Source organism: Pongo abelii, chromosome 16 (assembly GCF_028885655.2).
Source record: "Pongo abelii isolate AG06213 chromosome 16, NHGRI_mPonAbe1-v2.0_pri, whole genome shotgun sequence".
In the NCBI taxonomy this organism is placed as follows: domain Eukaryota; kingdom Metazoa; phylum Chordata; class Mammalia; order Primates; family Hominidae; genus Pongo; species Pongo abelii.
In genome coordinates this window covers 53222758-53238949 of record NC_072001.2, presented here as the reverse complement: position 1 = coordinate 53238949, position 16192 = coordinate 53222758, and the positions used below count along the sequence as shown (strand labels likewise).

The window sequence follows — 16192 nt, the reverse complement described above, 5'->3', positions numbered from 1 at the left end:
ACAGAGTCTCACTCTGTCACCCAGGCTGGAGTGCAGTGGTGTGATCACTGCTCACTGCAGCCTCAACCTCCCAGGCTCAAGGGATCTTCCCACCCCAACCTCCCAAGTAGCTGAGACTACAGGTGTAAATCACCAAACCTGGCTAATTTTTAAATTTTTTGTAGACAGGATTTCACTGTGTTACCCAGGCTGGTCTTGAACTCCTGGGCTCAAGTGATCATCCTGCCTCGGCCTCCTGTAGTGCTGGTATTATAGGCATGAGCCAGATAGAAAGATTTTTTAAAATTCAGGCTGGGCGTGGTGGCTCACGCTTGTAATCCTAGCACTTTGGGAGGCAAAGGCAGGCGGATCACAAGGTCAGGAGTTCAAGACCAGCCTGGCCAATATGGTGAAACCCCATCTCTACTAAAAATACAAAAAAAAAAAAATTACTGGGCGTGGTGGCACACACCTGTAGTCCCAGTTACTCGGGAGGCTGAGGCAGAAGAATCGCTTGAACTCGGGAGGCGGAGGTTGCAGTGAGCCGAGATCACACTATTGCACTCCAACCTGGGTGACAGAGCGAGATTCCGTCTCAAAAAAAAAAAAAAATTCAGTGGATAGTAATCCATTACTATCATTCCTTTTGATGCTTTTTTATTGAAGTGCGGTTTAATGTACAGAAATGTTTATAGATTATAAGTGTACAGTTTGAGGAATTATCACAAAGGATTTACATAGGATAATTGTAAACATTGTGTAAACATTGCTCAGTTCATAAATGGAAGGTAGACAGTACATATTCTTTTGTGTCTGGTTTACATCACTCAGTTTTGTTTTTTGTCAGGTTCATCCATGTTTTGCATATAGTCAAATTGCTGTGTTTGACTCTACCATTGTTTATTTATTATCAAAGAATATCTGGGTTGTTTGTAGTTTTTTACTAGTATGAATAAAGCTACCATGTATGTTCTTCTACATGTCTTTTGGGATCAGTAGTTTGATGTAGGATTGCCTGTGAGAAAGGATTTTGGCAGTATTAACTTGCGATTTCTCTACCTAGACAAGGCCACAGGTGCTGCTTTAGCTGCCGGAATCCTCTCTAAGGCTTTCATAAATTATTAAAAGCATATTTGGGGATTTTATTTGTGGAAATGTTAACATATACTATTTACTATCACATAGTACCACATCTGTATGCCACTTATTATCAAGGCAAATCCTTGCTCACTTAATCCAAAAAGAGAATACTCTTTATTCTGTATGTCAACTCACACATAAATATAAATGGAGTATAATCATATTCAAATTCATCTTATGAATTGTGGATTTTTTTTTTTTTTTTTTTGAGACAGTGTCTTGTTTTGTTGCCCAGTCTAGAGGGCAGTGGCATGATCTCTTCTCATTGCAACCTCTGCCTCCTGGGTTCAAACAATTCTCCTGCCTCAGCCTCTTGAGTTGCTGGGATTATAGGCATGCACCGCCAGACCCAGCTAATTTTTGTATTTTAGTAGAGACGGGGTTTTGCCATGTTGACCAGGCTAGTCTCGAACTCCTGACCTCAAGTGATCCTTCCGCCTCGGCCTCTCAAAGTGCTGGGATTACAGGCCTGAGTCGCCAGCACCCGACTGAATTGTGAGGTTTTACGAAACAGATATAACCTTTGTCATGATATTAGATCTTCTAAATTTTGTACCTCATACAACCAAATAAAGAGAAATTGTTTAACCACTCACATGTAAAGATAGTTGGAACTGATGTATTGTAAATTATGAGAGACTTGTAATCAACTGGTTACATAGATATCTCCAACACCTCTGGCGACTGAGTTTTAAAACCATGTACAAGTTTTCCTGGGTAAGAAAGAAGCAGGGGACCAGGTGTGGTGGCTCATGTTTGTAATTCTCAGCACTTTGGGAGGTCAAGGCAGGAGGCTTGCTTGAGGCCAGGAGTTTGAGACCAGCCTGGCCAACATAGCAAGACCCCATCCCAGCAAAAAATAAAACTAGTCAGGTATGGTGGTACATACCTGCAGTCTCAGCTACCTGGGAGGCTGATTCAAGAGGATTATGTGAGTGCAGGAGTTAAGGATGCAGTGAGCCATGATTGTGCCACTACACTCCAGCCTGGGCATCAGAGTGAGACCCTATTTCTAATAAAAAAAAAAAAAAAAGAAAAAAGAAAGAAGCATAGAAAAGCAAAAGTAGCAGACAAATAGGTTTCTATTCCTACCATTACATATGTTTGCTGAGTTTTCTTTCTTTTTTTTTTTTTTTTCCAGTGGTGGCCACGGAGGAAGTAGTTACTGCAGAATCTGTGGATGGTGCCATTCAGCAAGTAGTTAGTTCAGGGGGTCAGCAAGTCATCACAATAGTTACAGATGGAATTCAGCTTGGAAATTTGCACTCTATTCCAACCAGTGGAATTGGTCAGCCCATCATTGTGACCATGCCAGATGGACAACAAGGTTAGTAGTAGACATATAAAGTTTGTGTGTGTGTTTTTTTTAATTTCTATTTTCTTTAAGTCTTCCCTGCAGTCCAAAAAGATTGTGTTTATTTTTAATTCTCAGGAAATTGTGATATGTGTTCCAAAGAATGTATTTTTGCCTTGAGTTATATTTGTATAACCTTCGCAGTAGACTTAATTACCTAATTTTATTTGCTTAGGCTAATTAAAATTAAAATTAGCTTGCTTTCTCTGAGTATATACTGGGTGGAAAGAGAAATTGGCCCCAAAGTATTCTGGTTGAAAAATGAGCTTAAATGTCAACACAAATAATATCCGAAATAAATAATTCAAATCAGCATTGGACAGTAGTTTCCTAGATCATTTAATGCAATTCAAATACCATGTGAGCTTTTAAAAATACCATGTAAGAAAAAGCTACTTAAGAAGTTGGAGCCTGGGCAACATAGTGAGACCCCATGTCTAAATAAAATATTAAAAATTAGCTAGGCATGGTGACATTTGCTGATAGTCCCAGCTACTTGGGAGCCTGGAGTGGGAGAATTGCGAGCGCCCAGGAGGTTGAAGCTGCAGTGAGCCATTATCATGCCACGGCATTCCAGCCTGGGCAACAGAGAGAAACTTTCTCAGAAAAAGAAAAAGAAAAAAAAAAGGTGTACTTAGGACTTGTAGTAGGAATATGGTAGCACATTTTAGCAGCTGTATTGGGAATTCTAACATTTTTCTCCTTTTGGAAACCACAAAGGCTAACAAGATGAAACAAAAGCCTCAGCTACATTTTCAGTGAAACTAAAAGGCTGAGGAAAAACTCAGAATTCCACATTTTTAAGTGCTGCCAAAAGCTTCTGAAGCCATTACAGCCAGGGCAAGAGGACTCTTATGGAAATCCACACTGGTGCATCAAGGAAAGAAAAAGGGTTAAGCTCAGCAATAAACATGCTCTCTCAGAAGGATAGGGCCCCAGACTTAGTAGGAAGTGCTGCATGCAGGACTGAGATAGAATAGGGTATGAATACTGAGGCAGACAGACGCTGTAGAAAGTGCCTAAGTAAGCATTGCCCTGTACCTTGTCTCCCCCTAAAAAAAGTGTCCACACATAATCTTTGAGAAAATGACTAGGGCTAGTATGATGGCTCATGCCCATAATCCCAGCACTTTGGAATGCTAAGGTGGGTTGATTGCTTGAGGCCAGGAGTTCAAGACCAGTCTTAGTAACACAGTGATACTCGTGTCTACAGAAGTAAAAATGACGAAATTAGCCAGGTATGATAGTGTGAGCCTGTAGTCCCAGCTACTTGGAAGGCTGAGGCAGGAGGATCGCTTGGACCCAGGAGTTTGAGGCCGCAGTGAACTATGATTGCAACATTGTACTCCAGTGTGGATGACAGAGCGAGACCTTGTCTCCACAAAAATAAAGAAGGAAAGAAAATGAGTAGGATTGTAGAGCGTGTGCCTTTCATGGCCAGTGAAGGGCAGGGCTTGAGGTAGAACTTCACCTAAACCAGGTTTGGTTTTGAGTGACAGAGGAGGCATGGCATTGAAGAGAGACCAGATTTCAAGAAAGGAGTTTGTTGCTGTAGCAGTAGGAGAGGAAACCCTTGACCTGTGAAGCCTGGGAGGCCATTCCGTCCCACTCTGCCGAAATCTTCTGCTGATAGCTGGTCTGAAATATGGATTAGGGTCAGATGCTTTCACAAAGCGTTAAAGAACTAATTCTAATTTTTAGAAAAGAAGAAAACTTTAAAAATATTTGTATCAAGCAGACATAACATTGTTTCCAAAACCTGTATCATTATACAGACCAATGATTTCTCACAGCTCTGAAGGCTACAAGTGCGAGATCAAGGTGTTGGGCAGGTTTGGTTTCTTCTGAGGCTGCTCTCCTTGGTTTGCAGATGGCTGTCTTGCGGCCTGTCCTCACATGGTCTACCTCAGTATTTGTGTTATCTGTGTCCTAATCTCCTCTTCCTGTAAGGACACCAGTAGTACTGGATTAGGGCCCATCTCGTTTTACCTTAATTATCTGTTTAAGGACCCTATCTCCAAATAGAGTCTCGCTTTGAGGTACTGGGGGTTAGGACTTCAACATGTGAATTTGGGGAGTGGGAGTACCATTCAGCCCATAACAGATATCAAGTTTTTTTCTGTAATTAGCCAAATGGATTCTAAAGTTTATGTTGATGGGGCAGAGGGAAGAAGAATAAGGAAAACTCTGGAAAAGAATAGCAATGAGAAAGTTGTACTGAATATTAAAAAAATAAACTTTTAAAGCCTTCCTGAATTAAAAATATATAGTTTACATGTGAATTATATAGACTTTACAGACAGTCTAATAAACAGATATAAATTCTAATTTTTTCCTGAGTTAATTTATGTCATGAATAAAAAAGAAGTAAAACCCGAATTCTCAATATTTCTAATGTTTTAAATTACATTGTACTAAATAAATATTAGTTTACTATTTTTAAATTTTTATTTACTTTTATAACTGTCACTAAGAGAGTTTTTCGTGTTTTGGCAAAAAATTTTAAAGGCCATAGAACGATTGTAATTTTCCCCATTGTGATTATTAAAATGGCTTTGCACGGTTTCAGCTTGCACAGTCATTTTTATGTTCCTTTACTGCTGTGCGAAGCAAGGACAGCCTCTCTATATAATTGCATTTATATAAAGAGCTACTAAAAATTGAGAAAAAGCCCAACAGTACAATACAAAAACAAGCAATGTTTATGAACTATCAGTGCTCATAATGGAATATCCACTTAGTGGATATTATACAGCTAAATAAACAAAAGCTCTCTATGTAATGATGTAAGATACTATAAGTATTTGGAGTGAAAAAAGCAGATGCAGAACAATATATCTATTGTATATATGCTACCTTTTATGTAAGAAAGGAAAATGAGAATGTATACTAATTTTTAAACAAATTAATATAAGGATAATACATAATAAATTAATAAAATGATCATCTGTTAGCAGGGGTGGGCATGAGGCCTCTCAAAATATGCTTGTTAAATATTTTGATGTTTTGAGTCATGAATGAATATATTATCTATATAATTTAAAAAATGTTTGTAGGTACTTTAATAAGTAGATTTCAGTAAAAAAGCAAGAAGGTAGTAATAAAAAAGACAAATATGGATAGTCTCATAAAAAACAAATCAATGATTTGGAATTATTGTTTTGGAATGTACTTATTTTAGATGAGTAGCATCAACAATGTCAAGACTAGTTTTATTTCTAATAAATCTCTCTGAAAATGAAGTAATACATAATTTTTTTTTCATTTTAGTATTAACAGTACCAGCAACAGACATTGCTGAAGAAACTGTTATAAGTGAAGAACCACCAGCTAAGAGACAATGTATCGAAATAATTGAAAACCGGGTGGAATCTGCAGAAATAGAAGTAAGGAGTCTTTTACCCGGTGTGCTTTGCCGCAGTCATCCAAAATAAATTCAATTTTTTTTGTCTTTTATATTTATTACTGACAGTATTGTTTTGATACAGAATGAAAGTGCGTAGTATTTTCATTTTGTTTATTTTTGCCTTATACGTATAGCAAGCCCTCAATAAATAAATATTGAATGAATGAATGAGTGAGTGAAGAATTTGTTTATAACTGTCTGTCATCTTGATAACACTGGAATGTCTTTGGTTCTTCCACTTCATCCTTTATATTTTAAACTCACACACACCATTCTTACGCGTCACTAAAGGAAAATACCAGTATATATTGGCTAAAAGTTTTTTTTTTCGTTCAAAACTGAAACTCAAATGCCTAATTGGGTTAGGGGGTCCTCTTGAAGTTTGATGTTTGTCAAATGGGTTATTTTTTAAAAGCAGTAGATAATTGCTTATTTCAAGGCAAGTAAATGAATTTAGACTAGCTGTTCATAGGATTCAACATTTTTTCCCCTCTCCCAAAGTAATTTGTAAGTGTAAACCAGTTTGTAGGTGTAACAAACCCACGGTTGCTTCACAGGTTTTTTTCTTGACTGACTGTAAATAAAATTTTGTTCCATGAACTTGATAATAAGTTATACCAAATGAAAACAAAGTTATACTTGAATAACTTTGAAAGAACAACTGCAACCACTGAACTTGAAATCAAATGAGCTGAGTTGGAATCCCACCTCTTGCTCTATTAGCATTGAGGCAAGGAATCTTATCTTTCTGAGTTTCAGTTTTATTGTGTCCCAAACTGGAATTTAGAATAATAATGTCTCCATTTTTGGGTTTTTATGAGAATTGAAAAAGTCAGCATAGTCATACAATATTTATATCTGATATGTGTTTGTAGTAAACTTGGTGAATATTTAGTAATTTTTTGTAAAGGTTCTTGTTATAGAAAGGAGATTTTTAAAATAAGTCACTAAAAGGCAACATAAGTCAAACTAAAGACAGTGAGAAAATACCCTTCCTAAATTCATGTAAATATAAGACTGGTACATCTTTGGCCACACCACAAATACATTATCGAGTTTAAAAGAATCTGATTATTAGTTTAACCAGAATATTTGGTAAAATTATGACTTTAAATATTGATGTTGGGTTGTTTTATTTCTTCAAGATTTAAAGTGATATGTAGGATGTTGAAGTTCTTATTCACAAACTAACAATTTTTCCATTGAATGGTATCAGTATACTTATTATTTAATAATTTTTGTTGTTTTTCTGATATGTCAGATGATCTTTTTCAGACACATAAGGTAAAAAAATTGTCATGTACTTACTTCGCTTTAACTATCTAATAAAGTATTATTTTAAAATTACTTGAATTTTTATTAAATGTAAGCTTATTTAATTCAACAGATTATATTTTTAAACAATGAATGTGCAGCCTATACCTTTATTTACCTAATGACCAGTGAGCATTGCTGTTTCCCTCAAAGTTCAGCCTGATTTCTTTCTTACAGTCTTTTGAGAGACCAGGGAAAATAATTGCAAATAACAGGGAAGTATGAATTGAGAGGTATATAAAGTAACTAGGGCCAAGGAGGTGGAGCTATAGGGAGATTCAGTTTTAGCTTGGTATGAAGAACAGTGGTTTTTGGTTTGCTTGCTTTGTTTTGATTTTAGTAATTAGAGCTTTCTGGTAATGGAAATCTTATTCTCCATCACTGGAAATGTTCAAGCCAAGGTTGCATGACCTCTTAGTGCTATTTCAGAGAAACCTGGAAGCATACAGTGAGTATACAGGTAGTGGTAGGCTGGAGATATAGAATGAAGAGATGACCTCCAATGTTTTCACCAAACCAGGTAATAATTTCCTTATAATACATGAAGTCGTTATTTTGAATTTATTTTCTTAGGTGGCCAAGGGGGTTATCTTGCGGGGAGACTTTTATACTCCTAAGGGACAGCTTGGCCATTAACTTTCAAAGTTTCTCTAAAGCAGCGTCAGGAGACATATTTGGTTGTCATGACTAGTGGCATTCCACTGACATGTAATGGGTAGAGGCTAGGTAGACATCCTACAATGCACAAGACAGCCTCCCACAATAAAGAATTGTGTGGCCCAAAAATATCAATGATGCTGAGATTGAGAAACTTAAAGAAATTTAAAAATTAACTCTATACAAAATCTAATGTTTGAGTTTTCTCCATGTATCTGTGACTGCAATGACCAGAGTGACTGTCCATAAAGAAGGTGCTAAGAGTTGGCCGGGTGCAGTGGCCTACGCCTGTAATCCCAGCACTTTGGGAGGCCAAGGTGGGTGGATCACCTGAGGTCAGGAGTTCGAGACCAGCCTGGCCAACATGGCAAAACCCCATCTCTACTAAAAAATACAAAAATTAGCTGGGTGTGGTGGCATGTGCCTGTAGTCCCAGCTACTTGGGAGGTTGAGGCAGGAGAGTCGCTTGAACCCAGGAGATGGAGGTTGCAGTAAGCCGAGATTATGCCGTTGCACACCTGCCTGGGTGACAGAGTGAGACAAAAGAAAAAAAAAATAATAAGGTGCTAAAAATTTATGTTTACAGTTTCCCAACTAACAATGGAGAGGTTTGCCAAGAGTCTCTGGAAAAATTACTTTAAATTGTAGAAAGTGTATTGTAAATTTTGTGGGGCTTTACATCTGCATATGGCAATATAGGAAATAAAATAGGTTTTTTTGTGGAGGGAAAGGTATGAATAAGACACCAAATTGCAATAATGTATATAATTTTATCTTCCACTTATTACTGCATTGAAGATATTTTTGGAGGAAGAGTGTTATTTACAGATTTCCAAAAATAACGTTAGAGTATTCTGAATTGAAATTAATCTTTGTACATGTGTAAGAAATGTATTTAGTGTATTAGGAGTAACAGATTTCTATTAATTACTTTATTGTGTGACTTCAGGAAATACCTTTATGTTTTCTTTGCCATGGAGGTTAGAGATAAATGTTTATTAGTAAATTTTATTTTATTTTTTTAGATAGAGTCTCTGTTGCTCAGGCTGGAATGCAGTGCTGTGATCTCAGCTCACTGCAACCTCCGCCTCCTAGGTTCAAGTGATTCTCCTGACTCAGTCTCCTAAATAGCTGGGATTACAGGCATGCATCACCATGCCTGGCTAATTTTTGTATTTTTGGTAGAGACGGGGTTTCACCGGTTTGGCCAGGCTGATCTTGAATTCCTGACCTCAGGTGATCCATCCGCTTCATCCCCGCAAAGTGCTGGGATTATAGGCATGAGCCACTGCGCACGGCTGTAAATTTTACTTTTATGAAATATTTGTGTCCTTAACTGGTGGTAGATTTGAGATCCTTAGTGCTCTCTTAAAAACTGATTTCTGTAAACTTTATAAAATGTTTTATTTGATGCAAAGTTTTTCAATCTGTTTTTTTTTTATGGCTATCTTTCCTGATCTGCCACAATTTAAAAATGTTTATAGTCACATCTGTCTCTGTTTTTTTTTTTTTTTTTTTTTTTTTCTTTTTTAAGGCAGGGTCTCGCTTTGTCACCCAGGCAGAAGTGCAGTGGTGCAGTCATGGCTCACTGCAACCTCAAACTCCTGGGCTCAAGCAAGCTTCCCACCTCAGCCTCCCAAGTAGCTGGGACCGCCATACCCGGCTAAGTTTATTTTTATTATTTTTTTTCTTTTCATAGAGAGGGTGTCTTGCTATGTTGCCCAGGCTGGTCTTGGACTCCTGGCCTTAAGTGATCCTCCCACCTCAGCCTCCTGAAGAGTTGAGATTACTGGCATAAGTCACCATATCCAGGTCATATCTCTTCTCTCTCTTTTTTTAAATTAGTATTTTTATGTATGTATGTATGTTTGTATTTATTTATTTATTTATTTTTTGAGACAGGGTCTCACTGTGTTGCCCAGGCTGGAGTGCAGTGGTGCAATCACAGTTCACTGCAGCCTTGACCTCCCTGGGCTCAAGCAATCCTCCCACGTCACAGCCTCTTGAGTAGTTGGGACTAGAGGCTACACCACCATGCCCAGCCAATTTTTGTATTTTTTTGTAGAGATAACGTTTTGTGGCTGGGCATGGTAGTTCATGCCTGTAATCCCAGCACTTTGGGAGACTGAAGTGGGAGGATCGCTTGAGGTCAGGATTTCAAGATGAGGTTTTGCCCTGTTGCCCAGGCTAGTCTCTCACTCCTGGGCTCAAGCAATCCACCCGCCTTGGCCTTCCAAAGTACTAGGATTACAGGCATGAGCCACTGCATGCCCAGCACTATATCTCTTTTTTCTAAGGCTGGAGAAGGCAAAGTTTTTTTTTATAAATAGCCAAGTACCAAATATTTTCAGCTTTGTGGGCCCTACAGTCTCTTTGTCAACTACTCAATTCTGCCATTGTAGTGAAAGCAGCCATAGACAATTTGAAAATCGCTGGGTGTGGCTGTATTTCAATAAAACTTTATTTATAAAAACAAAATCATACTTGTTATGTTTGGCCCAGGGCAGTTAGAAAATTGATGTTTACACACAAGCAAACAGCTCACATATCCTGCCCAGTTTCTCTCTTTTAAAAAACATTTAGGCCGGGCGCAGTGGCTTAATGCCTGTAATCCCAGCACTTTGGGAGGCCAAGGCGGGCAGATCACGAGGTCAGGAGATCGAGACCATCCTGGCTAACACGGTGAAATCCCGTCTCTACTAAAAATACAAAAAATTAGTTGGGCATGGTGGCATGCGCCTGTAGTCCCAGCTTCTCGGGAGGCTGATGCAGGAGAATTGCTTGAATCTGGGAGGTGGAGGTTGCAGTGAGCTGAGATAATGCCACTGCACTCCAGCCTGGGCAACAGAGCGAGACTCCGTCTCAAAAAGAAAAAAAAAATTATAGTGTTAATTGTACTTTCAATCTTAAAGATTAAATGTATTCAGCATGCAGTGCTAATGATCTTTGTCTTCTAGGTTTTATAGAATTAGCCAAAAAATGCTGTGAAATGAGTTTTTTATTTAACCTAGTAGGCAGAAGGGAGCTATCTTTTCATTTTTATCGAGATAAATTGTACTTCTTGAAGTTAAAATATGCAATATGGAAAATAGGATTAGGTTCTTTTCACTGTCAGGCTACCTCACTCGGTTTGCTTTCATCTTCTGCAATAATTGTGAATCCTTTCCTGACTCTAAATGTTAATAAATAGGTAATACTAGAAGATGCTTTAGAGTTAACCTCTTCCAATATTTCCTGCTAAATCAAGGTAAATTTTTACCCATATTCAAAACTTTGGCTACCAAAGGATTGGTCTTATTTTTCACATACATGTAAGTTTTTGTTTGTTTTCTCTTTTTTCTTTTTTCTTTTTCTTTTGAGACAAGGTCTTGTTCTGTCACCCAGGCTGGAGTGCAGTGGAGTTGCTCACTGCAACCTCAACCTCCTGGGCTCAAATGATCCTCCTGCCTCAGCTTCCCAAGTAGCTGGGACTACAGGCACATGCCACCATGCCCATCTAAGTTTTCTATTTTTTGTAGGGGTTTTGCCATGTTGCCCAGGCTTGTCTCGAACTACTGGGCTTAAGTGATCCGCCTGCCTTGGCCTCTCAAAGTGCTGGCATTAAGGTGTGAGTCACTGTGCCCGGCCACACGTAAAATTTTAAAACACGTGCATGGCTGTGGACACTCCTGCCAGAGCTGTGGTCTAGCTCCTAGGAAGTAACATCCAACCTTCCACCCCTCACCCCTTCCATTGGTGTCCTTAAAGTCCTGCACAGTTTGTAGCCAGGGTACTGGCATTGATTGCTTACCTTGGACTCATCCTAGGTTGTCTTTTCTGACTTGTTCCTATCTTGGCTGGATTTAGGATAAGAGGAGGGGAGAAGTGTTGGGAGGCAGCAGGATAGGGCCTGGGCCTTGCTTAAACTGGGAGTAAGGGGCATTCCTTTCTTCTACTGGTACATTTTGTGTAATTGGAAGATTTGGAGATCTTTTGTCTGTAAATGAATCACTCCTACATCTGGTGGGCCCATGCGAAAAAGAAATGTTGGATCTAGCTTCATTCCCATTGTGGGGAAGGAAGTGGAATCACAGAAAGGCAGGAGGATTATACATGCTCCTGCTTGTGGACCAACCATATGAATAGAGAAGGTGAGGAACCCTTTGGTGTTCGCAATGGGCAAGAGTCAAGGAGGCAGAGGATATATAGAATAGGATATATAGAAAGAGAACCTCATACTGTGCCTCCCCAGTGGTCGGCAAACCACTTACCTTTAGTTCTTTCTGGCCAAGTGTCTTGTCCACTGTGGACCTATCATTCTTGTGATAGTCTGACCCCTGGCCTTCACCCCACTCAGAGGTCCTGGGCATCTGTGATGAGGTTGCCTCATTCCTAAGACCTGGAAACTAACCTTGAGCTTTGGTCTGTGGAGGTTGAGCTTTTGTCCTTGTGCTCACTTAGAGGTGTGGGAATGGGTTCATTGAAATGTTTCTCCTTGTTTTTCCTGCAATAACTGAATAGGGGCAGAGTGAGGAGGAAGAGAAGAAAGAATACCATTTTCATTGGATTGAATTTGTGTTTCAGCTCTCAATTTGTTGAGGAATTTAATGCATATATTTTATACCTATATAATTTAATCATTGATAATTTAGTATTTTATTGGTTTATTAAATAGTATAATTTAGGAAATACTGATCTTGATCAGCACTTTTCATTTTAAAGGTGAATTATCTTGCTTGCTATTGTAAATGAAAATAGTTTTAAAAGCAGTAATGTTAGAACCCTATAAATCCAACTTCTTACTATGTGACCTTGGGAGAGCTACGTCATCCCTGAGCATCATTTTTCTCATCTTTAACTTGTGCATAATATCTGTCTTAGATGCTTAGTGTTGGAAATCACCCTGTTTACTCATATAGTGGGTGCTCAGTAAAATTGTTTTATAATTATTACCTTTAGGTAAGAGCACCACAAATGGAAATATAAAGAGGTGTGGTTGTATATTTCCCTCTTAAAAACTCTTCGCTAGTTTTTGTAGTACATATAAAAGTACCCAGTTTGGAGTCTTTGTTAGTCTTATTTCTAAATAGGAAAATAATTTCCTTGTGGTCAGAAATTAATCCATATCTCATAATGTGGAGCACAAAATTAGGGACTTAAATATTAGTGAATTGATTGAAAAGGCAAGATGTCTAGGAAATTTCAATAGGTGGCTGCTTTTAGCTACTACAGTTTTTTTTTTTTTAATTTGAAGGATGCATGCATGCTTATATGTATTAATAATGTATTTTTGCAAAAATTAAAAAAAACCTTTTCTTTTAATTAGGAGAGAGAAGCTCTTCAGAAACAGCTGGATGAAGCAAATCGAGAAGCACAAAAATATCGACAGCAGCTCCTAAAGAAAGAACAGGAAGCAGAGGCCTACAGACAGAAGTTGGAAGCTATGACTCGTCTTCAGACTAATAAAGAAGCTGTTTAATTGAAATGAACATGTAGTTTGATTTTACTTTTGGTCAAGAAAGAATACAATCTTGAACTGTACACAACAAAGGTACAGCCATGGGAATACAGAATGATAGAAGAGACTACAGATGGATAATTGGACTTAAGCCATGAGCTCTGAGTTCTTGTAACATAAAACTTTACTTTAGAAGTTGTGAAATGTATTTAAAACTGAATTCTGTAAATAGTTTTTTTTTTTTTTACAGTTCCAAATGAGTTGATAAAGATTGTTGAAGAGATCCAAAACCACAATAAGCCACTGTTTTTGTGAATTCTTTTTGATTTTAGTACAAACCTTAATTTCTCAGAAACAGAACAGTTTTAAGGGTGATCGTTGTTGGTTAGACCAAATGTTGTGTAATAATTATGGTGGACTGATGCTGGAATTACTCCTGTAGGTATAAACCTCTATATGAAGAGAAGATTTCTCCCAGGAAATCTTTGTACAGCTTTAAGTTGTGTCAGATTCTCTGGAAACATTTTTTAGAAAGCAAAATTTTTATATTTGTTCAATTTCAGCTATACCCAAGTAGATTTACATGTATATGAAGCAAATATTTTAAAAAATTTCTGTTTGTACATATTCTGCATGTTTTATAATTTCAAAATGCATCACTTACATAGGTATTTCTCCCACAGAAATGATGAAAGTGACCAGAAAAAAACAAAAACAAAACCCCTTTACTCTGTAGGTCATTGAAACTAAGTAAGCTAGCAGCTGGTTTTATTGGAATGACAGTGTTCTCGGAAGGAGCAGCCTGCAAGATAACTTGAATTTGCCAATTCTGCAAAATCTGTGCTTTTTCGAAAATTTAAGAGTGGGGACGTGAAACTGTATTCTGTGCCTTCCATCATGATTTCCACATGAAAGCACTTTAAGGCACTGGATTTTAAGATAATGTTTTTGGAAAACCCAATGCATATGGGTTTCTGAAATACTTTATGGACTTATTTCTCCCCAGGAAATTATTCTTATGGAAAAAAATTGCTTTTGTATGTAGAACAGGAACTTTTTGTATTACAGTGATGCAATAGACATGTCTAATGTAACTTCTACTTTTCCCTTTGAAAGCTCAGTGTCTGTGCTATGACTTGATCTCATCACAATATTGTTGAATTCCACAATGTATGGACATTAAACACTGGCAGACTGTTCACTTTTTCTTTTTTTTTTTTTTTTTTGGTAAAATATTACTTCAAATCCCTTTTTCTTGCTTTATTTTTCAATGTTTTATTGCTTTATGAACTGTTTAACCCTGAAATCCCTCTAGGTTATCTATACTGTATAAAAAAGCAATTACCCTTAAAACTGTACTCTGGCCTACTTTTCTATTTTGCAATTAAATATCTTTTTCACATATGTTCATTGTAGACTTATGTTTTTTATCACATCTTATTAACACATTAAAAATGTTATCCTACTGCATATTTGAGCCACCATATGAAAATATTTTATACTCTCCACAAACAACACGACTTTAAAATTTCTGAGGTAACTCTTGAGAATTTGTTAACTCTCTCACTGGAATTACCAGTATATTTGTTAATGTAATAAAGGAGTCTATGGTCTGTCAGCCTGATGGTTACTATTGGAAGCGCTTAAAAAGGGTTTAGGGCAAATTGAAGAACTCTGTAAGGAAGAGGAAAAAGATCTTTTTTAATTTTCCACTAAATTTGACATATTTTAAGTGATCCAAAAACTACTTTTTAAAAATGCCAGGCCATATTTTCAATAGCATGAAGTGACTTTTTCTGCAGTCCTGAAAAGTCAATAAAGAATGTCGTTTCTGGTTACTTCGGTACATTAATTTGTCATGTTAGGCAGGGTGCTGGTACAACAGCCAGGTACCCTGATGTGTGGTGCTGGAGCAGAGAAGGGCCAGTGTCTTCACCCCAGAGTGCAGCCACTGTAGAGTTTTGCTTTCAGACCAGGCTGGCCCTGAAAAGACTCAAGACAGTGTTGGGAACAAGTTTGTGAAAGCTAACTTAATGTCGTCTTTGACTTCCAGTCTCCTCTCCTGCTGGAGACTTTACCTGGTGCAAGAAATAATTTTGATTCCTAATAACAACAGCTTGCATAGATGGAAGAAAATAATTGGTGCTTAAAAGGAGTAAGTCTATGATAGCATCAGGTACTCAGGTATCTATGGAGGAAGCTCACCTTTTTCAGAGTCATTGTTACATAACATAATTTCTCAATCATTTACATCTGATTTACTGTTCTGTAAAATCACTACTTAGACAAGAATTTGTAATTAAAACTTAAAATGGGTTTCTTTTTCCCTTCACTTATTTCATACTGTTTTCAGGTGGGCTGTAAAAGCTTTGCATTCTAGTCATTCTCAATAGTGCTCTGAACAGAGGATTTAAAGAACTGACAAAAATAAAAGTATATGAAATGAAAGTTTTCAGAAATCCACACAATTGTTTCCACTACATAGTGATGGATTTGTAGTTAGCAGTCATCTGGTTGCCACATCACTGGTTAATTGTTTCCACATATATGTGAACAAACACCCACCTTCTGGAGCAACCTTTCTCAACCAGGGTTCTGCAAGACAAGCAAGCCATTTAGTGTTATGGTGTAATGAATTATTTTCTTTCCCATGCACCTGGAATCGTTCTTGTTATGTACTATCCAGACACTGAGTTCGTTAGGCATCTTGACTGCCCAATTACTTGATTCAGATTTAACACTTCCCTCTGTATAGTCCCTGGACCTCTAGAATTATAAATTCTGGGTTGAATCTGTGATGCTTTCAGAAAGCCTCATCTGAGAAGTAGTATCTGCAGGGACTGTGTTCTCAACTAATTTTCATTTATTGTTATTTATTTTATTTATATCTTAATTACTTCACAAA

The 16192-nt window shown here is 37.5% G+C and overlaps 1 protein-coding gene across 9 annotated transcripts in view; it reads left to right on the top strand.

The window, feature by feature from the left end:
* Positions 1-14691, top strand: part of GABPB1 (GA binding protein transcription factor subunit beta 1) — a 79759-nt gene extending 65068 nt beyond the window's left edge. For all 9 annotated transcript variants that reach the window (XM_002825442.6, XM_002825441.6, XM_054531461.1 and 6 more), the window contains 3 exons: positions 2261-2446; positions 5744-5859; positions 13156-14691. In XM_002825442.6, the coding sequence (XP_002825488.2) occupies positions 2261-2446; positions 5744-5859; positions 13156-13308 (455 nt within the window). In that variant the 3' untranslated portion in view covers positions 13309-14691. The remainder of the gene's footprint in view (positions 1-2260; positions 2447-5743; positions 5860-13155) is intronic.
* Positions 14692-16192: the final 1501 nt, after the last annotated feature.